The 23,461-nt window shown below is 46.5% G+C and overlaps 1 protein-coding gene across 1 annotated transcript; it reads left to right on the plus strand.

Annotated features, from left to right (window-relative positions):
* The first annotated feature begins 295 nt into the window (after positions 1–295).
* Positions 296–20,878, plus strand: EIF4EBP2 (eukaryotic translation initiation factor 4E binding protein 2). Its single transcript, XM_043596542.1, has 3 exons — positions 296–722; positions 17,565–17,750; positions 18,670–20,878. The coding sequence occupies exons 1-3, from the start codon at positions 578–580 to the stop codon at positions 18,699–18,701; spliced, it is 363 nt and encodes a 120-aa protein (XP_043452477.1). The 5' UTR covers positions 296–577; the 3' UTR covers positions 18,702–20,878.
* The last annotated feature ends 2,583 nt before the right edge of the window (positions 20,879–23,461 follow it).

The following is a 23,461-nucleotide window of genomic DNA, read 5'->3' on the forward strand; positions in this document are numbered from 1 at the left end:
AAGTAAAGTAGTGTTGACTGGCAATTTGAAACTAAACAAAACAACAACAACAAACAACACCTAAGTTTTCCGGGCCGACCTTCGAGCCGCTGCCAAACGCTTGGCGTAGATTCCCACCCACTTGCGTCCGGCTCGCCTGTCTTCGGTCCCTCCTCGCCCTCGCCCCGCCCCCTCGCCCGCCCCGCCCCTCGCCGCCTCGCCCCGCCCCCCGCGACGTCACCTCCGCCGATCCGCTTCCCCGAACTCCCTCTGGCTCCCGCCTTCGCCCGCTTCCGGTCGTCGTCGTCGCCGCTGCTGCCGCTGCTGCTGCTGCTGAGGCTGCTGGCGGAGGCCGGAGGATCGGGCGGCGGCGGCGGCGGCGGCTGAGAGGGCGGCGGCGGGAGCGGAGCGGGACGAGGGAGCGAGAGGAAGCGAGCGAGGAGCTAGCGGAGCGCGCCCAGCCCCGCCCGCCCTTCCGCTCGCCGGAGCAGCCCGAGCAGCCCCGGCCCCCAGCCGCCGCCGCCGCCGCCGCCGCCGCCGCCGCAGCCGCCTGCCCGCCCGCCCGCCGGACAAAGCCCGAGAGCCCGCGCCCAGAGCCATGTCCTCGTCCTCCGGCAGCGGCCACCAGCCCAGCCAGAGCCGCGCCATCCCCACCCGCACCGTGCCCATCAGCGACGCCGCGCAGCTACCTCATGACTATTGCACCACGCCCGGGGGGACGCTCTTCTCCACCACGCCGGGAGGTGAGCGCCGGCCGCCCAACCGCGGCCCCGAGCCTGCAGCCGGTTTCTTCCGCCGCTCTCCCGCCGCGGGCCTTTAACTCAGGGCGTGTCCACGCTGGGCCACCTCGGCCACCGCAGCTCTACCGGAGTCCCCCAACCCCTCCCCCCCGCCCCAGCTCCGCGGAAGCCCCCCGGGAGACTGCTTTTGGGAACCTTAACTTCGCATTATCTCTTGGCTGCAACTCGATTCAGCGCCGCCGACTCTGAGAACGTGGCTCTCCCGTCGCTGGGGGCGGGGGGGGGCGGTGAAAAAAAGCCCTTGTTCCCGCTTCGTGGCAGCTTTACGCGCTCGACCCAGTTTTCTCCCCCCTCTCTGCCTCCTCCTGGGCAAACTCGTCTATAGTTGGCCTTGCTCTCACCCTGCATTGCCTCTGCTTCTTGCATATTGTGCATTTGTGCACACCAGGGCTTGGTTTTGGAGCTCTCTCCCGGGCTTTTTTAGAAAGGAAGTTGGGCAGAGTAATTCGCTCCTGGGACCCTGAGATGACTTGTTTTGCTGCTTTTAGAACAGCGGGAGGAGGCTGGAATGCAGTGTTTGGACGCCTCGCCCAGCGTTATCCTGCTTTGACAGCATTGTTTACTTGCTGGACGAGGCCCCACGGAGGGGGGTGGGAGGGGAGTCCCCAGGCTAGGGGGGGAGAATGACAGAATGCTAAAGAAATAACTCAAGTAATAGCCAAGGGGGTAGTGGAGCACTTGGCAGCCCTAACGATAGGGTTTTGGCGGTGACGCTTTTGGGGGTAGACGAAGAGGGCATTGTCAGGAAGGGCATTCGGATCGATGGGATTGCTTGACCCTGGGCAAGGGCAGTGCAGGTAGAGTTTCCTGAGCATTGCTTTTGGAAGTATGACCAGGAACTGTTTACAAGGAAGAACACTGGGGTAGAGGTGAAGCATGTTGAATTGGTCACGGGAAAAGGGAGCTCAAAGGTTGTCTGTACCCTGCCTGGGCTGTTCTCCAGAGGGAGGAGGAGACTAGAGAGCGATCTCGTGGGACCTTATTGAAGGGAATGGCGCTTCAGTTTAACTTCGGAACCTTGCCTTCTTTTGGTGATGGCGTGGCCTCTCGAGAGGGTTGAACTTTGCTGCAGCCCCTGCCCTAGGAGATTGCTAGCTTCGTTCCCGTGGGCCGGCTCACCAGCTGTACTACAACCAACCCGGTGCAGTTAGGCCTGGGCGATCCTTGAATTGGTTGCACCATAGCAAGGCCCATAGAGTAGGAAGGCCTTCTTGCCAACAACAAGGGATAAAAATCTGGGAAGAGCACTCTACTGAGGAATCCATCCAGGCCACTGTGGGGGGAGAGGGGGGCATGGAAGACTTTAAAATGACCCAAACAGGAGGAGTTCCTCAATATGTGTGGAGTAAAGAAGTTTTAACTTTGCAGGCCAGTCAGCTGACTTGGCGAGGCCACTTGCCTCATTGGACAACCCTCTCTCCTGACCTGATGTGTTCAAGGCCAGCCCCTGGGCGTGCTGAGGTCTTGCTTTTTGATCCTGAAAGATTTTTGCAGACCAGTATCTGCTCCATATAGAGTTGTCCTGAACTTGAACTGACAGCTTTTAAGAAATGGGTATTGTTTTCCAAGGTGATAGAGATATGTGGCTTCTTGCAGGATTCTTTGTGCTATTTGTCAGTAAATGCCTGTGCCTTCAGCAGTTGAGAACATATGTCATGGTAACAACTGCACTCAGCTATTAGTTGTGTGGGAGAGGAACTAAACTTTTAGCTATATATTAATCATTTTTCCCCTGAAGGAAGACTTACAGAGGGGGTACCCTTTGGGCGTATTTCAACCAACCAGGCTACCATGTTTTTAAAAATAAGGGCATAGTCCTTAAGAATTGCTTTAAAGATAGAAGCCTGTCTCATAGTCTGGATTAGTTCCTAAAATGCTTGGAAAGAGTCCGCCAGAAATACTGATTCATTTACCCTTCCTCCCAACTTACACAGCCACTACTGCTTTCTCAAATATCGCTTAGCCTGTCTCCAGATAGTTTCGATACCCACAGTTTTTTTTGTCTCATTTAAATACTTGTCATCTTGGCTTATTTATCATATTGAACTTGCATTTGTTGGTAGAGCAGGTTGTAATCTTTGGATGTTTGTTGTTTGTTTTTTGAAGAGAACGCGTCTATAGGGGCAGAGGGAGAGAGAGAGAATCGTAAGCAGGCTTCTTGCCCAGCGAGGAGCCTGACTCGGGGCTGTCTGATGCCGTGAGATCATGACCTGAGACGAAATCAAGAGTCGGACACTTAACTGACTCAGCCATCCAGGCGCCCCTTCTTTGGATTTTTAACACAAAGACTTACATAATGTGTTTATAGGATATAGCACTGTTGGGATTGGATTTAATCACTTATTAACTCAGTGCTGTTTAGATGTACAGTACTTACTAATTAAATTTCCCCCCTTTGGAAATTTTCCCATCCTCTGAAGGTTTGTTCATCTCTCTTGTTACATTCCTCTCTCTCCCGCCATGTAATTGAACCAGGATAAGATAGTTGGTTATTTGGTCTCTTCCAGGCACCTGAATTAATGTGGTTAGGTATCGTAAATGAGTTTTGTGGGCTTCGTGCAGTGCTTTGCACAAAAGAGGACCACAGACAAAAGTAGGAAATGCAGTCCTTGCTCTGAATGATCATACAATCTTGAAGGGGGTTGGGGAGTGATAAGATTTTTCGTTCTAGAACAAAAGACGTATAGAATCAAGTGCTAACATGTGAAAACATTGAGAAAAATGATAGTAGGTTCGTATTGGCGATCTCTATTTAGTGGGAAGGAAGGGGATTAGCATGTCCTGTCTCAAACTTCTGGAGACCTTCTGGAGTGTCATACACCTGTTGGAGCATTCCAGGATAACAGTTGATGTGCTGAATGCCCTAAAAGATCAGACTGGGCAGGGACATTCACAACACAGTGAACTTACAATTTCTCCTTCTTTGAGAGTCCTTTATTCATTGGGAATCAGAGGATACAGCTTATCCTTGAAAAGGTTTCTCACAATTGCCCTCCTGTGGTTTGGGAAATGAGAGGTGGGTGGAAACACAACTTGCTCTGTGACCTTTGGGTTTCTCAAATTGCTGGAAGAGTACCTTTTCTCATTGTTAAGGAGGACAATTTTTAAGTAAATTCAAGGCCAAAAAAAAAAAAATGCCCTTGGATTTTATTTTGTTTTATCTGCCTGTGGAGGAGTGAGAATGATATTTGGTTCTTCCTTTGAGACACTACATCTAGCCTCAATGGAAGGGAAAGTTACCGTGGTTGTCTTCACTTTTATAACACTTTGGTCAGCTGGAAGGGAGCTAATGCTTTCGTAAGTTCTGAAATTTCTCCCTCTGGGAGTGTTGTGCTCTGGGGAGTGAGCAGAAACATAGAGAACTCTTTTTAGCCTTTCTTTCTGCCTTTTCTTTTCCTGCATAACATCCTCATCAGCTGTGGAAAAGTGCTGTTGCCATAACAAGAGCACCAGAGGGGAACTAACTGATGGTCTAAAATCTTGTTCGCGCTGCTGGGCTTCCTCTCTGCCAGCGGGAGAGTTGCTGTGATTGGTTCATTGAGGCAGGATTACCTGAAGGCCATTGGAAGGTCTGGAAATACAGGAGAAGGTAGGAAGAAGGGGAAATAATCCACTTGGAGTGAGCTATAATAAAATAAGAGTATTGGGTGGGAGTCCTAAGTTTTCATCTGGTTTGTTTCTTGGGAGACGAATGGAGTTGTGTGTAGATTTGGGGAAGGAAGGCCAGTATCTGACTGTCTGTGACCTTGGCTTGGGTTTATTCTAGGCCAAAACCTTCTAAACCAACAACTGTACTTATTTGGCACTCTAGCTTCATTATTAACCAAAGAACTTCATTATTACACGTGAGAAGTACATGAAAAACATAATGAACGAAAGGCGTTCAGTCTCTCTGCCTTGTGTTTGAAGAAGATGGCATTTACTCATCTCAGAATAATGCTAATTATTAACATATTTGTCATTCTGTGGGCGATTCAGCTGTAGTCTCGTATTCATCAGCTGCCAAACCATATACTAAGGAAGATGTACTTCAGTTTTTATGTTGTGCATTTCGGCCCCCGCAGGACTGAATTCTGAGCCTGTGGGGGAGGCAGCAGTCTGCATCCTGAAGGCCTATAGCAATGTCTGTCCTAAGCCAGAAGCGGTCTGACCAGGGAGGAGGGTAGCATGCACCAAGGCGCTGTGCACAGCTCCTTCAGTTCTGCTGAGGCCTGTTGTGGGCAGTAGGAAGAGGGCAAAGTGACGGATCTGTAAACCGGCACTAGCGGGGTTACTACAAAAGACTTGTAGGACTGGAGTCCTAAAGACAATTTTGTAAGAGGGGTCTTGCATGGTTTGGCCACAGCGTCGGCTTGATCACGTGTCTGTGTGTGTGTGTAGATTTGCGGATCAGACGTGGTACAGTTAATGTGCAGTGGGCTAGTCCATCTGGATGGAGAGGAAGACAGCCTGAGCAGGAGAATAGTTTGTTGGTGAGTGGCAGACCTTTTTCTTGGCTTCCAAGTATTTGGATGAAAACACTAATGTTTAAAAGATTTTCGCTACTTCAGTAATTTATAATAAAAGGCAGTTGAGAATTGCGGCCATTCAGCTTACTGAATAGGTAAGGCCTAGACTTCCATTTTCAGATTTGTTCATCATGGAACTTTGTTTTATGAAGGTCCCTTAGAACCTGAGTTTTAACACCCGACAGCTGTCCATCCCAAGGGTGACTAGTATTTGAAGGGCCCCTTCACCTGTTCTCAGGCTGTAGCTTGAAGCCAAAAGCTCAGAGATCTGAGTGTTTACATCTAAGTAAATAATCTTTCGTATCTTTAGGATGAATGCCCCGACAAACAGAATTTCTTCATTTCATCGAGTAGTTTAAGAAAGTAAAAACCTTAGCGAGCAAGGACAGATTGACTGGAAAATACAATTCAGTTCTTATAGATTACATGGGATTCTCTATAGACAAGCTCATGTCATCTGTAAATACTGATAGTTTCACCTCTTCCTTGTCTATCTGGGTGCCTTTTATTTTTTTCTTGCCTAATTGCTCTGGCTAGAACTTTCAGTACAATGTTGAACAGAAGTGGCAAGGTAGTGCGGACACCCTTGAGTTGTTCTCAGTGTTAGAGAGAAAACATCTAGTCTTTCACCATTAGATAAGAGGTTAGCTGGGGAGTTTCATAGATACCCTTCATCAGATTGAGGAAGTTCCCTTTTATGCCTAGTCTGTTGACTATTCCTGTCATGAAAGGGGGTTGAATTTTGTCAAATGCATATTTTTTTTTCACTTTTTGAGTTGATTGTGTGATTTTGTTTTTTATTCTGTTGACATGATGTATTATGTCCATTTTTGGATGTTAAACCAGCCTCGTATTCCTGGGATAAATCCCACTTGGTCATGGTATATAGCCCTTTCTGTATGTAGCTAAATTTGTTGTGCTAATATGTGATTGAGGATTTTTGCATATTTGACGTACTTTGTTTTGACCCAGATTTTCTGATGGTCAAGGCTAGACAGACTTAAAATCATTTGGCACTTATTTAAGATTAGCTTGTGGTTCGTATACCGTTTTGGACCTGTTACCAGCTAAAAAGATCATCTTTCCAACTCATGTTGCGGCTGAGACTCAAGAACACCAGAGTTGCTTAGCACGCTAGCTTATTTGTGTTGGTCTCCTGAGCCCTGTGTCACTGTGTGTCCTTTCACAAATACTTTTAACTTCTCTGGATATTAGTTTCTTCATGTCGAAAATGACAGGCTTTTGCCAGATGATCTCTAAGGCCTCTTCTAACACGAGGCCTTCGGGATAGGAGCATGGTCATTATCAACTTTCAGCCTTGGGCGTGTGTTCTGTGATGACCGTGTCCTAAGTGATTGGGCCGGGAGCCATCCTTTGACAATATCTTGAAAATCTTTGCTCCCACTTATTGAGACTTGGAGTTAAAGGACAGTGGGATTGGCTTTTCACACATCTTAGATGTGTCCCATTAGCCATAATACTTCGGTCATACTAAGTTATAAGATCCTGAGGCTCCAGTTGTGCCTTCTGTTGATGTAAAAAAATTGTCCCTCTCTTGATTTTATTATCCCTTTAGGGACTTGTTTGCACACACCGAATGTGGTTTGGCCATCATCAGCATACCTGGAGGATGCTGGCTTGAGCAGCTTTTAGTTTCCTCTGGGTTATCTGGCATAGAGCGTTTTAGGAGTCTGTCTTTTCATCCAGAGCCTCCCTGAAGAACAGAGGTTTAAACAGACATTTTTTTTTATAGAGTGGCAGTGTGCCAAGCCCCAGGATATGCACCATGGCTACCAGTCATGGCTTCCCCCAGTGTCTCGTCTGGTATGCATCTGACCCAGTTCTGGCCAAATGAGATGTAGGGGCAGATCTGCTAAGGGTTTGCTGAGAAAGATATTCTCTTGGATGTAGAAAAAAAATCCCCCGAGGGACACCCTGTTTGAGTCCTTGTCCCTTCCTCCTTGAGACACTGTTGTATGGAGGTGTAGGTCCATCTCAGCCTTTGGAAGATTTTGTCACCAGCTTGTTCAAGCTATGCGATTTGGGCAAGTTACTTGATGTTTCTTGTTCTGAGTTGTCATTTTGCGTGAGTGGATGCTTAATTCTAATACGGCAAGCAGCCTTAGTTGAACAGAATTTTATGATGGGGACTCTGTGAAAGTACAGTAACTACTACTCTGTCAGTTAACCGCATTACAATGGGCCTTCTCTAGGTGGTTTAATTTGAAGTTAATACAATTTCTTGGATGTTTATAGCATAATGCCTGGATTAATTACTTAAACTAAGTCACTTGGTCTTGAAAGAGACCCTTAGGCTTGAATGACCTTGTTTATGTACCTAACCATCTTGGCAAGTGTAATTTTGGGTCTCTTTCTTTGGCTTTCTTGTTCCTTGCCACTTGAAAATCACTAGTTTTTAGATCAAAGGGTAGAATTCCCCCCCCCCCCGCCTTTCTGTTCTCCGCCAAAGGAACTCTGCCGTTTTACTCATGTTTTCCTAGTAATGTCAGCATCTAGAAAGTAATGGGTCAAGGTATCAGATTTATCCTAGTAACTGGTCATCAAGGGATGAAGAAAATTTATAAATATCTAACGTTAACCTAGATCGAAAAGTTCCCGTTTGTCCTGAAGTACAAACATGAAGAACGAAGTATTATATGCATAGTTAAAAAATAAAATAGAAAAATAAAAATTAAAACAGAAGCACCTAAAATCCAAAGTAAAATGCCAGTAGACAACTACTTTTAACAGTTTTTGTGTATAGTGCTTCTGTTGGTTATCACTGTTGCCATACATATGTGTGCCACAGTTTCTTGGTTAACCTTCGATAATACCTCTGACTCCCTGTTACGAAAGACGAACATTTTCATTACTTTCTACCTCTCATTTCCCCTCCTCTCCATCTACCAACTTTTGTAAATTGTATTATTGGGTTCTGGTTCCTCTGGCAGCTGCCTTTATTTAAAGTGCAAAACAGTGGAGTCCAAACCTCCGTGTCTCAATCTGTCAATTTAGCTCTCCACTATATGAAATTATACCATCCGTCCTGCCTCTACTTCCCCTGATAGGTCAACTTTTCCATAATTTTTGCAATATCAGGGCCTGTAACATTTGTATACTCTCCTGTGTTTATTTTGCTTCGCTTTTATTATAGTTTGATTATAATCATTGAAAGCTGTGTATACCGTATATGATATTTTGGTTCTTAAGTTTTCCATATAGAACCAAGGGATGTGATTGTTTTCATAGAAAAGGAAATGGAGAAAACTCACCAGAAGGAAAAAAAAACGTCCATGGTCAAGGTGAAATACTTTTTTTTTTTTTTTTTTTTTTAACACTCCCATCAGTTGATCAGAATCATGCCCCGTTTTAAAATGGTATATTCAAGGGGCATCTGGGTGGCTCCATCGGTTAGGCATCTAACTGGATTTTGGCTCGGGTCGTGATCTTGCAGTTACGAGTTTGAGCCCTGCATCGGGCTCTGTGTTAGAGCGTGGAGCCTGCTTGGAATTCTCTCTCTGCTCCTCCTTTCTCGTGCTCCCTGTCTTTCTCTCTCTTAAAAATAAACATTAAAAAAATGTTATATTCAAGGTCTGACTTTCTTGTGTGGTCTTTCGTTTTCCTTCTTCAGGAATTCAGGATTAACTCATTTCTAGTCATTTGTGGCCGGACTGGTTGACATTAAATTGGCCTGACATAAATGTGGCAGGCAGTGTGGGTGAAATGTGAATTACCAGGAATTTCTTGCTTCAGAAAACTGTATGCCTCTGCATGGGACACGTATGAGAGACCTTGAGTATTTTAGGTTTTTTAGTTTCTTGGAAAAAGTACAATCTCGTGGTAAACACAATACGTGACAAAGGAAACAAAGGGTTTTTTTTTTTCTTGCCATTTTATTCATAATTGAGTCTTAATGTTTTTCTTTGAATAGTTTTGGTTTTTTGAATGATCAGGTGCTTTTAAATCGCACCATAGATCCTTAGCTACCCACTGACAGCCTGATTCCTCATTTTTGCTCTATATCTGCTACAATTAAACTAGCAGCGATCTAAAATTCAAGCAGCACTTAAAATTCTATGCTTCTGTACTTCTATTTTCCCTGGCCATATTTGAGAATATTAATGGCATCACTTAAGACTCCAGTTCTTCAGGGTGTCGTCTCTTCTGAATTAATTTGCTTTGTTTGCATTCAAAATCAAATGTATTTTAGGAATCCACTAAACAACTACATCCACTTAGAACTCATTGAGTTTAACAAGGTTACAGGCTATATAAGATTGGTATACAAAAACCAGTGTATTTCTGTACCCTTTTGATGGACAATACAAAAATGAAAACAATTCCATTTCTAACAACATAAAAATAAAATGTATAGGATTTTAATTTAACGAAAAGACCACAAAACTTACACTGTGGAAACTACAAAACATTCTTGAAAGAAATTAAAGAAGCCCTAAATAGATGGAAGGCCATTTTACCTTCATGGATCAGAAGACAACATTGTTAAGGTGACTGTGCTTCCCAAATTGATCTACACGTTCAGCACAATCCCATCACAATCCCAGCTGGCTTCTTCGCATAAGTTGACAAGCTGACCCAAAATTTAATATTTAAGAGACCTAAAATAGCCCAATTTCAAAAAAGAAAAAGTTGGAAGACTCCCATTTTGAAATTACTACAGATCAAGACAGTGTGACACTGCCATAGGGATAAACATAGATCAGTGGAATAGAATTGGGAGTCCAGAAATGAACTGTCACAATTAATGACCAATTGGTCTTTGACAAGGATGCCAAAACAATTAAATGGGGGAAAAATCGTCTTTTCAACAAATGTTACTGGGTACAACTGGATATCCACACACAAAAACTTGATCCCACAGCTGAAAGACCTAAATGTATTAAGAGCTAGAACTATAAAACGTTTAGAAAAAAACATAGGCACAAATCATTATGACCTTGATTAGCAAATAGTTTTCTTCGGCGTGGCACCACAAACACAACAGAAGAAAAGGGTATTAATCAGACTTGCATCAAAGTTAAAAACTTTTGTGCTTCAAAGAATATCAAGGAAGTGAAAAGGCAATGCACGGAATAGGAGAAAATATTTGCAAATCATAGATCAATATGGGACTTGTATTCATGGATACAAAAACTCTTAATAGTAAACGGACAACCCACTAAAAAATGGGCAAAGGATCTGAGTAGACGTTGTACGTCAGAATGGCTGATAGGCATGTTAAAAGGTGCTCAACACCATTTTCCATCAGGGAAATGTAAATAAAATCAAACCACAATGAAATTTAAGAAAGAAAACAAATGAGCAAAGGCGGGGGTGGGGTGGGGAGGCAAATCGAGAAACAGACTCTTAACTATGGAGAACTGATGGCTGCCACAGAGAAGGTGGGTGGGGGGATGGGTGAAATAGGTGATGGAGATTGAGGACACTTGGGATGAGCCCAGGATGATGTATGGAAGTATTGACTCACTGTATTGTACACCTGAAGCTAATTTTACACTGCATCTTAATTGGAATTTCAATAAAAACTTAAACCACAATGAGATACCACTTCATACCCAAAAGATAGCTATAATAAAAAAGATAGCAAGCGTTGCCTGCAATGTGTACACATTGGAACCCTCACTCACTGCTGGTGGGGATGTAAAAATGGTAGAGCCACTTTGGAACAGTCTGATGGTTCCTAAAAGGTTAAACAGTTAACCACATGATCCAGCAATTCTACTCTTAGGTATATACCCGAGACAAATTAAAACATGTCCACACAAAGACATGTAGGTGTATGCTTAATGGCAGCATTATTCAAAGTCGAAGCAACCCAGTTGTCCAGCAACTGGTTCCTGGACAAAACGTGATATATACCTGTAATGGAGGATTGTTTGGCAATAGAAAGAAGTGAAGTGTTGATAAATGCTAAACAAGGACGGACCTTGAAAACATACGCAACTAAAAGAAGCAGTCACAAAAGATCACATACTGTATAATTCCATTTATACGAAATGTCCAGAATAGGCAAATCTGTAGAGACAGAACACAGTGGTTGCCTAGGGCTGCAGAGGTCAGAGGACAATGGGGAAGGATTACTACATGTGTCTACGGGTTATCTTGCTGGGATGATTGCAGTGTTCTAAAATTGTGGTGATGGTTGCACAATTCTGTGAATACACTAAAAACTTATATACTTGTAATGCATTATATGTGAATTATAGCTCAGTAAAGCTGCAAAAAAATGTATTTTATCATCTCTGCAAGGTCTTAGAAGTTCTTCAAAGTTTATCTTAGAATCTCTACTACTTATTTCCTAGTTGGTCCAATTACAGTTCTTTAAAGCATGGGTTATTGCCAGTATATAATTTAGAAATATAAAGCTTGCTTTTATCCTGTGCCTTTTTTTTTTTTTTTTTTTTTTTACCATCTCCTCCCCAGAGTTTCCAAGCTTGGCGTACTACAGAAATAAGAATAATCTTGTTCCAACTTGCACGCTGAATGTTAGTCGAAGAACATCTCACAGTGAAATCTCACTCTTTGGAAACCTAGCTATGAACAAAAGTGGAGGTGACACAGCAAATGTGTAAAGTGCATCCACTAAAGCTCCGTCCCTTTCGTTGGAAAGCCATCGGGCCCCCCTCAGCCTGTTTGCTTTTATTTTACATAGCCTCCTAATAAGCATATCGCTGATTTCGAAGGCCCTACAAGGTTAGAAGCATCGAGTTAGGATGGGTATAGAGGGTGTGCCCCCTTTTCCAAGTTCATATGTTGAAGTCCTAACCTCCAGGTGATAATATTTGCAGATGGGGCCAAGGGAAGTAATTAGGTTTAGATAAGGTCGCAAGGCCCTCATGATGGGATCAGTGCCCGTGTAAGAAGAGGCCCCAGGGAGCTTGCTCCCCCACCCTGCCCCATCTGAGGGCACAATGAAAATGTGGTTGTCCACACACCCAGGGGAGAGCTCTCAGCAGAAGCAGACCTTGGCTGGCATGTTGATCTTGGACTTCTCAAGAAGTGCGAAAATGACTTTCTGTTTAAGCCGCCCGGTCTGTGGTATTTTGTTGTGCAGCCTGAGCTGACTGAGATTTGGAGGGAAAAAGGCAGTTCAGAGGCCTAACAGTGAGGGAGGGACTACAGATGAGGGAAGGGGCGCTGGTGTGGCTGTGCAGTGGAAGGCAGATAAGGCGCATGAGCCCAGAGACTTCGTGGGCCACAGCGCAGTTTATGAAGTGATCTTCACGCCCGCGACCCCGCTTCATCAAGAAAGGCTTGGATTGATTTCTGTTTAAGGTGGTAAAAAGTTTTAAATGTGTACACAGAAAATTGCCATCTAAAATAATTCACATTATTCACTTGTTGAAAGTTGAACTAAGTGTTCTGCCATCCAGAATGACTCCTCATCATTTCCAGATGCCTTTTTAAGGTGTTACTGTAGTTCTTATTTTTTTCAAAGCAAAGAGGGTTGAAGGTAAATTTTTGCTGTCCTTGTCCTGAATTTATATTTGAGATGGGATGTAAGACGTGTCTTCGTTAAACCAGGAACCAGGGATATCCAACTTTTCCGGGTATTCTTCCAAGGTTGGAGCGAGGCGTATGCAAAACCGCTCTGCTGGGTTTGGGTTTGTGGTGGGAGTCCTGCCGCGCTTGGGCTGCGGGCCTTTGTGTCTCAGTCATCCTGTGAGTAAAAAATAGGAGGTTGATTCTAGCCCCCTCTAGGACTCGGAGACTTCCTTTTTGAAGTTTGCAGCCTTTGCTGATCTCGTGGAGCCTTAAAAATGAAAGAACCAGGGGCGCCTGGGTGGCTCGGTCAGTTAAGCCTCTTGAGTCTTGATTTTTGGCTCAGGTCATGATCTCGTGGTTTGTAAGTTCGAGCCCCCGAGTCAGGCTCTGCACGGACAGGTTGGAGCCTGCTTGGGATTTTCTCTTTCCCTCTGTCTCTGCCTCTCCGCTGCTGGCTCGCTGTCAAAAATAAGTGAGTAAACTAAAAACAAACAAAACAAAACAAAACAAAACAAAAAAAGCACTTAGGGTAATTAGAGCTGTTGACCTGGGTTGTGCCTTGCCGTCCTTCAGAGGTTATCCTCTCCAGCACCTCCTTTATTACCAGTAGTCTGCAAGTCCCCGTTTACTATTCTGAAATAGACTTCTTAGACTATGGGACCTTCAAAACTGTTTATTTCTGTTACGTACACAAAACCGGATTAACTAATTTATCAAATAACGTCAGTACTCAGGCCTTGGCAAACTAGAAGACCAAAAAAAAAAACCCAGAAGCCACCTCTGCCCATCTCTGTCACACTTCTGAGGGGGCAGTAACCCCCCCCCCCCCCCCCCGGCATCCCACTCTTCCCTCTGGAAAAGCCGTGCTTAGGGCAAGCGGGGTGGGGTCTGCTGTGTAAACCCGTACCATCTACTGTCGCCCTGTTTATAGGGAAGTGGCAGTTACCTTCCCACTGCTTTCGCTTGGGACGGTGTGGCCCCCACTTTGGGCGGCCCAGAGACTGGGGCCGAGTGGCAAGAGGGCTGCCCTGGGAGTCTGGAGACCATGGGCTCAGTTCCAATTTTGCTTCTGGTTTGCTGTGAGCTCCATTAAGTCACTCTCTGGGTCTCGGCTTCACCTGTTGGGGTGACCTCGATAGGCCCTTTCATCATTCTCCTCCTAATTCCTCATACTTCTTTAGTATTTCATCTATTCTCGGATCACTGTTACTAGGCTCTTGGTAGAAGGTTGAAGATGGGTTCTTTTTTTTTTTTTTTTTTTTTTAAGGATTATTTATTTATTTTTATTTTTGAGAGAGAGTGAGAGCACCAGTGAGGGAGGAGCAGAGAGAGAGGGAGACACAGAATCCAAAGCAGGCTCCAGGCTCTGAGCTGGCAGCACAGAACCCAACGTGGGGGCTCGAACCCACAAACTGTGAGATCTTGACCTGAACTGAAGTCAGATGCTAACCGACGGAGCCCCCCAGGTGTCCCTAGGATTTTATTTTATTTTATTTTTTTAATTTTTTTTTCAACGTTTATTTATTTTTGGGACAGAGAGAGACAGAGCATGAACGGGGGAGGGGCAGAGAGAGAGGGAGACACAGAATCGGAAACAGGCTCCAGGCTCTGAGCCATCAGCCCAGAGCCCGACGCGGGGCTCGAACTCACGGACCGCAAGATCGTGACCTGGCTGAAGTCGGACGCTTAACCGACTGCGCCACCCAGGCGCCCCAGGATTTTATTTTAAAGTAATCTCTACACCTAATATAGGGCTTGAACTCACAACCCCAAGACCAAGAGTTTCATCCTCCACTGACTGAGCCAGCCAGGTACCCCTGAAGCCGTGTTCTTCACTTTAGTGAACAGAAGAATGGCCTGGGGAACTTAAAAATACAGATTTCCAGGGGCACCTGGGTGGCTCAGTCGGTTAAGCGTCCGACTTTGGCTCTGGTCATGATCCTGCAATTTGTGCGTTTGAGTGTGGCATCAGACTCTGTGCTGACAGCTCAGAGCCAGGAGCCTGCTTGGAATTCTGGGTCTCCTTCTCTCTCTGCCCCTCTCCCGCTCACACTGTCTCTCTCTCAAAAATAAACAAACATTTAAAAAATTAAAAAAAAATACAGATTTCCAGATTCTAATCCCCAAGAATTCCGATTCAGATAGAATCTTTTTTTTTTTTTAATTTTTTTTTCAACGTTTATTTATTTTTGGGACAGAGAGAGACAGAGCATGAACGGGGGAGGGGCAGAGAGAGAGGGAGACACAGAATCGGAAACAGGCTCCAGGCTCCGAGCCATCAGCCCAGAGCCTGACGCGGGGCTCGAACTCACGGACTGCGAGATGGTGACCTGGCTGAAGTCGGCTGCTTAACCGACTGCGCCACCCAGGTGCCCCAGATAGAATCTTTTTTAACAAGCTTGCCAGAAGATTCCGACGCAGTTACTTGCAAAAAAGACTGTCCTAATAGGTTCCAAATACGGCACGGCATTTTTCTGAGTACTTTATCAGGTAGAGGCTGGGAGCTAGGTACTTTATTTTCACCTCTTACAAGCTGTAGATATGATTATCTGTGCAGTGTAGTTTTAACGGAACTAGGTAGTAAAAACAAAATTGATATCCTTTGGAGTTGGTTTGAAAGCCTTAAAGGTTTTGTTTTAAGATGCCTACATGTGCCGATGGGTGCCCATCAGAGAACATTTCCATCCTGAGACACCCAGTCATTCTTTCCTGTGACAGGTGTTGTAGTATTATGGAGAGGAGAATATGTTCATTAGCACTTGATTCTGGTTGCAAAAGGAAGGATAGGGGGGCAAATTGCAGGGTAGAGTGTCTCCTGGCCACTTTCTCACCTCGAAGCCATTAGTGTGACTCTTATTTTCCATCCAGCTGAAAAGAAATGACTTCCTGGCATTTGCATGAAAGTGTTGTCGTGGTACTAGCACAGATTTGAATCCCAGGAAAACCACTGAGTTTGCAATTCCTTTTCCAGCCCTTTAGCGTAATGTTGGTATCATTTCTTTAGATTAAATGTTCATCTCCTTCCTTCTTTAGAAACACTGTCCAGAGTTTCCGTTCCTCTCGCAATAAATGCCTCGCTTTTTTCTACCTGCTTCCTCACATTTCAGGTAGATGTGTTAGCTGTTTTATTTGTTCTTCTGTTTCCTGGGGCATAGCTGTCACATGTTGTTTGAGGAAATCTGCCTGAATCAGACTCTCATTATTATGACGGGAGTATTTTCACTTGAGAATTTAAAAGCATTGAGCAGCAGGTGGTGTTTACATTCTACCTCTTTAAATGGATGACTTGGTACACAATCTCATTTTCATATAATATTGCTTTTAACGTCGATGCCCGAACCGTTTCCTTCTCTGGATTTAAGCCTGGTGTGAGCAAGATGCCTTCACTTCCCTTTGTTCCGTAGGCAGGGGTGGCGGGTGCGCATGGCTGCCATCCCCCCCTTCTCCCCTCCCGCCTTCAGCAGACATCGTTAAATGGTGGCCAAGTTCTTTATCACTGAGCCAGCTGTACTCAGAGTCAGCAGCAGAGCCCCAGGCATCCACTACCTTAAGCCAACATCAGGCTCCTCTAAGTTGTTGTTTACTTTTATTTTATTTTATTTTATTATTATTTCTTAATGTTTATTTATTTTTGAGAGAGAGAGTGAGAGAGACCACCAGCGGGGAAGGGGCAGAGAGAGGGAGACATAGAATCGGCAGCAGGCTCCAGGCTCTGAGCTGTCAGCACAGAGCCTGACGCGGGGCTCCGACTCACGAACCGTGAGATCATGACCTGAACTGAAGTCGGACACTCAACCAGCTGAGCCACCCAGGTGCCCCTGTTGCTTAGCTTTAGATCTTATTTCTGGCCATTAGTACCTTGGGAAGACCATGACAGAAGAGACAGCAGCAGCAGGTTTTCTTAACTGTTCGTCAGGTCAAATGCACTCCTCGGAACTATTGTGAAACACTCTGGTGGCACTTCTTGGTATGCAGATTGTTTTGTAAAGTAGAGACGGGCTGCCCCTTCTAGCTTCTACTCAGTTCTTCTACTCTAGCTTCTACTCAGAGACGGGCTGCCCCTTCTAGCTCAGTCTGGGAAGAACGTTGGCCTCAGTGCCTTTAGAAAGCCTTTAACTTACAGGCAGCTATCTATCTGTTGGTGATTTTTTTTTTCACATACTTATTTATTACTTCTTTTGAAACTTTCTAGGGGGCGCCTGTGTGGCTCAGTTGGTTAAGTGTCTGACTCTTGATTTCGGCTCAGGTCACGATCTCACAGTTCGTGTGTTCGAGCCCTGCGTTGGCCTCTGCGCTGACAGCAGGGAGCCTGCTTGGGATTCTGTCTCCTTCTCGCTCTGCCCCTCCCCAGCTGTCTCTCTGTATCTTTCTCAAAATAAATAAAAGTAAGCTTAAAAAAAACTACGTGGCAGGACCTTGGTCAGAGAGAGAAATAAGACCTAGCCCTGGCATAAGGAAGTCCCAGTCTTTACAGAGGGAAATCGATAAACTGGACATTTATGATAGGTGATATGTATTGAGTAAGGTTGGGGGCAGAATTTTTTTTTTTTCAAGGTTTTTTTTTGTAAAGGTAGCGATGTTGGGGCTGAGCCTTAAAAGATGAGTGGCAAAGGAGCCTGGGCCCAGGCAGGGAGGGGAGAACTTAGCCTGTTTGCTTGAACTGTGAACCCTCAAGGCCTAGGTTTGGATGGAATTTAAAATAAATTCCTGGGGAATATTATCTGTTGAGAACCCCTTAATTCGTTTCAGACTCTTCAACCTTGTTTTCCAGGAACGCGAATCATTTATGATCGAAAGTTTCTGTTGGATCGTCGCAATTCTCCCATGGCTCAGACCCCGCCCTGCCATCTGCCCAATATCCCAGGGGTCACCAGCCCTGGCACCTTAATCGAAGACTCCAAAGTAGAAGTAAACAATTTGAACAACTTGAACAATCATGACAGGAAGCAGGCAGTTGGTAAGAGAGGGCTGGTTTTGGGGGACCAAGAGGGTACGCTTGGGAACTCAAATGTCATTCGGCTGTGGGTTGAACAGTTGTCGAGGCCTCAGTTACAATTGACATTCATTCATGTGTCTCTCAGGTTCTCCCCTCCCATCAGCAAGGCTCATGGAAATGTTCTGGAAATCCTGTGTTCTAAATCATAAGCAAATCTAACCCGAGGGCGGCGGGAAATCCAAAACCAGGGAATAGTAAATCCTTAAGATGCGTCATGAAACCAGGTCTCAGGTACTGCCTAGCCTGGGCTGTATTGGACTGGGAGTCCCACACAGAAAACAGAATTGAATAGGTTCCTTTTCCATTGCCTCCCAGAAATAGACCCGTTGCTCACAAGAAGAATGTTCTTTTTGTGGTGCCAGGGGAAACAATATGGTTTGTTTCCCCCATTTTCCAGGACTGCCACCTGCAGACGGAGGGGTCGCTAGGCAGATTTTCACTTGCATTTTTTTCCCCCAGATGCTCCTCCATGTGGGTGGTTCGACTGCCAGTCTTTTTTTTGTTGTTTTTTCAGTTTTAAGTATTTTGAGAGAGACCACAAAAGAGAGCAGGCGCGTGGTGGAGGGGCAGAGAAAGAGGGAGAGAGAGAATCCAAGCGAGCTCCGTGCCGTCAGCGATCAGCCTGACTCAGGGCTCGATCCCACGAACCGTGAGATCCTGACCTAAGGGGAAACCAGGAGTCGGATGCTTAACCGCCACCCAGGGGCCCCGACTGCCACTTTTCCCCCTCCCAGATTAAAACGCCCAGCCAAAGCAAACAAATCATTGTTGTAAGGCAGCAGAGAATGGGAGCGTTTGGATTATTTTTTGACCCACGTGCAGAGAAAAGAGCTGCCTGGCTTTTCCTTTTTGTGCTAAACTTTGTCTTGATTCTAACTAGGGGATGACGCTCAGTTTGAGATGGACATCTGAGTGCCCTGCAGGATCGGAAGAAAAGCGGCAGCACCGAGGCTGTGTCACCGGATGGGGCCCAGAGGACCAACAACCAGCAGACAGGAGGGGCGGTGTCGGCAAGCGTCACAGCCCCCGCGTCCCCTTCTTCCTTCCTCTGGGTGCCAAATGATGCAAAGATGAGCTTCATCTGACTATTTCCTCTCCGTTTCCTGTCCCCCTTCCCAGGTGGTCAAGTTCGCTCCAAGGTCCTTGGCATATTTCCCTAGACCTAAGCAGCCCACAGAGGAAAGCAGTTCAACTCTGGCTTCCGTGGTCATTTTACTGTTGAGAAAACCTCTCCTCCCTCCCCCAGCCCCCTCTTTCTTCTTTTAATCCCAAATCAAGTATCAGCCTACCAACAATTGCCTGCCTGGGAAGCCTGGGGAAGTGATAGGTTTGCTGGGCTCAGCATTATGCATGTTCTAACCCTCTGTCTGCCCTCCGTGTCTCCCATCTGTGGTTCAGAGCTGCAAGAATCTGGGTTTTCGGTCTTCACAGCCACCAGAGGGAAATGATGAGCGAGAAGGGCGCGCTCTCCCTTTTACCTTGAGGTGTTTGTCCTTAGGGGCAGAGCACAGCCTGTGCGTTCTGGTAGCATCCCTGTGTGGTGCCGTTTGGAGGCCCGCTTCCCCACCTTCCTCTGGCAGGAGTGTCTTGTGTCTTTGAGAGCCGAGTTCAGCTTCCCAGGCCTTCGCTTAGCACATTGGTGCAGAAAGGTTTGAGCTCTACCTGAGAAGGGCGTCCTCGGTGAGCAGCGGGGCTCTCCTCCTGTCCTGCCTCCCTGCTGGCATTCCCCTTGCCCACGGTCCTCTCGTCTCTGAGCCGCCCGAGTGGCTCTGTCGCTCCTGGAACAGGCCTGTCCAAGTGACACAGGCGCTCTGGGGAAGGCCTGGTCATCGTGTTCTGCTGGGCGACACCGAAGAATGACCTTGGGAGCGTGGCGAACCCCGGGGGTGCTTGGTCTCAGCAGTCCTTGCTTTTCAGTCCACTGGGCGTTGTGATGTTTGCTGTCTCTGATTGCAGTTTCTTATGTTTTGAGTTTAAAAGGTGACTTTCAGAATGCTCTTAGAAAAGAACGAAACTGTTTTTCTCTGTGGACCTGCTTAGGCTGCTGGGATAGATGAGCATGGGCTTAAAAGTGTGTCCCCACCCCCACCCCCTCCCCGGTTCTCTTCCCTTCCCCATCGTACTCGGAACTGTCCCTCTCTTTCCCCGCTTCCCGCCCTCCCTCCCACCTTGTTCTCTGCCAGGCCATTTTTCAGATATACATCAAAGATACCTCAAGTGTTGGTATCTGATAAGATCTCACTCCTCTTATCTGAGGAGGGGTCTTTTATTTTTAAGATGACTACAGACCTATTTTTAGATATGTTTTCAATACAGTTTTGAACAGCAACTTTTTAATTACACATCTTCCAGCGTTAGGAAGGTGAGAGATGTCCACAGGCGAGTCTGCTGTTCCGTGTCACCCTCCTCTGTCTACCGCAGTTCCCGACGAGCTCTTTGCTTCTCCCTCTAGTTTTGGGTGTGCATGTTTGCGGTTTGTAGTGGGTGGTTTGTAAAACTGGACCATTCTCCTTGCCGTGGGTTGTTTATGAAAGCCTCATTCTTTCCCCTCACCCTTTGCTTTTTCATTCCCTGTCCTCCCTGTCCCGCTCTCCTCACTATTGACTGGCACGGTGATCCCGGGAGAGTGACCCCCTCGTAGAAAGACTTAACGCCTCCGTCCCCTCAAAGAACCACCAGGAAAGTAGCCACTGGTGTCCTGGGAACTTCTGGTTAACGTGTGGTATCCTGAGCCCTCTGAAGAGATCACATCCCAGAGTGAGAATAACAGGCCAATTGCCTAAGAAAGAAAGCTGTTTGTTTTTCTTTCGAGCTATGAAAAGACCCTGTTAACAAACACATTTTAGACAGAAGAGAGGAAGGATGTCTGAGGAACTTTGTTCTGGTTTTTTACTACAAAATGTGAATAGTTCAAAGAGTGAACCTTTTGTGATGGTTGATGTCTCTCAGGAATAAGCTGGAGCTCCAAAATGGGGGGGGATGCTTTTCAGTCTCAAAAATTGATGATCAGAAAAGTATTTTTTGTTTGTTTGTTTGTTTGTTTAATGTATCCCTGTTCTGATTTTAATTAAACTCCAAATTTCACTTTACCTACTCTTGGAAAATCTTCAGTTGCACTGCAATTTGCATGGGAAGGTTGCTCAGGACCCCTTTGTCCCCTAGGAGCATGATTCCTTGGGAATGAGGCTTCTCGTTCTTCATAGCTGACTTTGGCATCCGTGGAACCTGGCTCCAGCTCCCGCTAGGCTGGTTGGACCACGAGCAGAAGAGCGCCCCCTTCTTGATCTTTATTGCTGCACATGAAGACCCGGCCTCCTTGCTGAGCAGCGGGGAGTGCCTTGAAAACATGCCAGCTTGGGTAATATCAAGGTGCCATTTTCCCCTTTTTGGCCATTCTGGGGAATCTCTGCACATAGCTCCCTAATCGAAGGCCATTTTTCTAGCAGCTGTATAATAGAGCAGCGGCCCAGTCCTTTAGTCCCTCTCTGCAAGGAGTTCCTTACTGCTTGGTGCAATTCTCTCCTGGAGGCCACTACTAGGAGAGATACCTTAACCTCCGTGAGTCTGCATTTTAAAGATCATTTCACAAGGCAACAGAGTAGCTTGTAACAGACGGCCTCATAGAATGATTTTCAGGGCAAGCCAGTTCCAGAAGAATGAATAATCTGTCCCTTGGGGAGGGAGTCCCCTGAGGGTACCATTTGAATGAGATGGTTCTTAAAATCTTGGTGATCATTTGTTGCCCTTATGGGGAAACCATGTTTCTGTGCTTTGGGGCCAGTCCATCTTAATGAGAAATGACCTTGTTCCTCCAGATTCCAGCAGGAGACGCCCATTGTCTTGGTCTGGCTTCCTTCTGGTACGGTTTGCCGAGATCCCCACTCGCTCACATTCTCAAGAGCACATTGTAGAGCAGCGGCCTTCGTGTTTGTCCTTCCACCTGTCTTCATTCTCTGTTGCCGTGTAACAGATTATTCCCACACCGTGAGTCTTGAGAGAGCAAACATTACCTGTCAGCTTCTGGAGTTAGGAATTGGGAAGCGGCTGAGCAGGACGGTTCCGGCACAGGGTCTCAGGAAGTTGAGGGCAAGATGTTGGTAGGGTCTGCAGTCATCTGGGGTTGGAGAGGCCACTGCTACGCTCTCTTTGTGGCTCTTGGTAGGAAGCCTGGGTTCCCTCCGCAGGGGTGTCTCAGTAGGGCAGCGTGAGTGTCCTCGCACCACAGGGGCTGGCTTCCCCTGAGCAGGGGGTCCCAGGGAGAGGGTAAGTCTCCCAGGGAGGGAGTCTGCAGTGCCTTTCGTGACGTCTCTGAAAGCACACGCCAGCACCTCTTCCTGATTCTGTTCCTTAGAAGCAGGCTCCGAAGTCCGGCCTGCATTCAAGGGGCCGGGAATTACACCCCACCTAGGAATGGGGTGGTAGCGAAGAATTTGAGGATGTACCTTAAAACCACCTTACCCCCAACAGAGGATAAAATCAGTCCGACGGGGGGCGTTGGTTAAACTAGGTAACACACCAAGAGCGATGCTGCTACTATGTCTCCTGGCTAGAAGGTGAACACTCTTCTCTTTCTCCAAAGCCACCTGCTGGCTTTAAGAGTGACAAGAAATGACATCTCCCAGGAGAATAAAGAGCCATACATTTGCCTAATGACCAGCAGCGTGTGACAATGCATCATGACGAGTCCCAGGCTCGGTGACTCTGAGACTCCATACCACTTCCTGGTATCTCCCGTAGCCAGGAACTGCCAAAGGGAATTGGATCCTCCTAGCGGAGCCCCTAAAGCTGACTTCATTGGAGTCAGGGTTGGTAAGCAAGAGGAGGAAATGGGAGTCAGATGTTGGGTTACCGGGCTGGGTAAAAAGCTTAACGGTTCAGATTCAGGGTGAAATAGATGATAGCATCTGGAAGCCAGGTCCCTGTCAGAGTCTGTGCCTGGCACCCGGTCTTTGCAGCCGTACCAGCTGGAACAGGTTGGGGTTGGCTCTCTCACCCAAGAAGCCACTTCGCCAGTGAAGTCGGAACATCTGGGAATTAGAGATGTCTGGCGGTGCTTGATTGCTCCTCTCAAATCCGGTTTTCTCTGACATGTGCGCCCACCTCGTCCTGGGCTTCCTGAGGGGAATGTGTTCTTAAAGAGAACTGACCCTGTCTTCACCTGTGAGAGGAGCTTAGATGAGGCTAGTCAGTTGAACACATTCTTAGTGAATGTCTGCTGTGTTTCTGGCACGTCCAGCCACGCTGTAGAGATTTCAGACCTCTTCGAGATGCACATTCCTGTCTGGCTTTAGGCCCCGCCTCTTCCCCGGCGTTTTCTTTAGCCCTGCTTGGTTTTAGCGTGAACTTGAACCAGAGGCACTGCTGCTGAGGCGGCTGTAAGAAAAAGGGTACTTCCTCCCCAAGTAAGGAACTCCTCTTCACGGCACTTTCAGATGAGTTGTGTTTTTCCTTCTGATTTTGAGGCGGATTCAGAATAGATGGTCTTTTATTCTTTGTTGTTCGGGTTACCGGCTCTTTGGGACGCTCCGACCTCAGGTCAGACATTAGCCCGCAGCCTGCTACATGTGTGGGATTCACCCCCAGAGTCCCATCGTTCAGTCGGCACACGCTGAGTGCCTCCGTTGGGTCAAGCCAGCTGGTACGAAGGGCTCATCATGTTGGCAGTCATGTCC

Source organism: Prionailurus bengalensis, chromosome D2 (genome assembly GCF_016509475.1).
Source record: "Prionailurus bengalensis isolate Pbe53 chromosome D2, Fcat_Pben_1.1_paternal_pri, whole genome shotgun sequence".
NCBI classification, from domain to species: Eukaryota; Metazoa; Chordata; class Mammalia; order Carnivora; family Felidae; genus Prionailurus; species Prionailurus bengalensis.

What these genes read in the sequence shown, in the direction of transcription:
- EIF4EBP2 (XM_043596542.1), top strand. Translation starts at nt 578, where the DNA reads ATGTCCTCGTCCTCCGGCAGCGGCCACCAGCCCAGCCAGAGCCGCGCC. An exon ending in CTTCTCCACCACGCCGGGAG is followed by an intron (nt 723 to 17,564) that starts GTGAGCGCCGGC and finishes CTTGTTTTCCAG; the next exon opens with GAACGCGAATCATTTATGAT. An exon ending in TGACAGGAAGCAGGCAGTTG is followed by an intron (nt 17,751 to 18,669) that starts GTAAGAGAGGGC and finishes GATTCTAACTAG; the next exon opens with GGGATGACGCTCAGTTTGAG.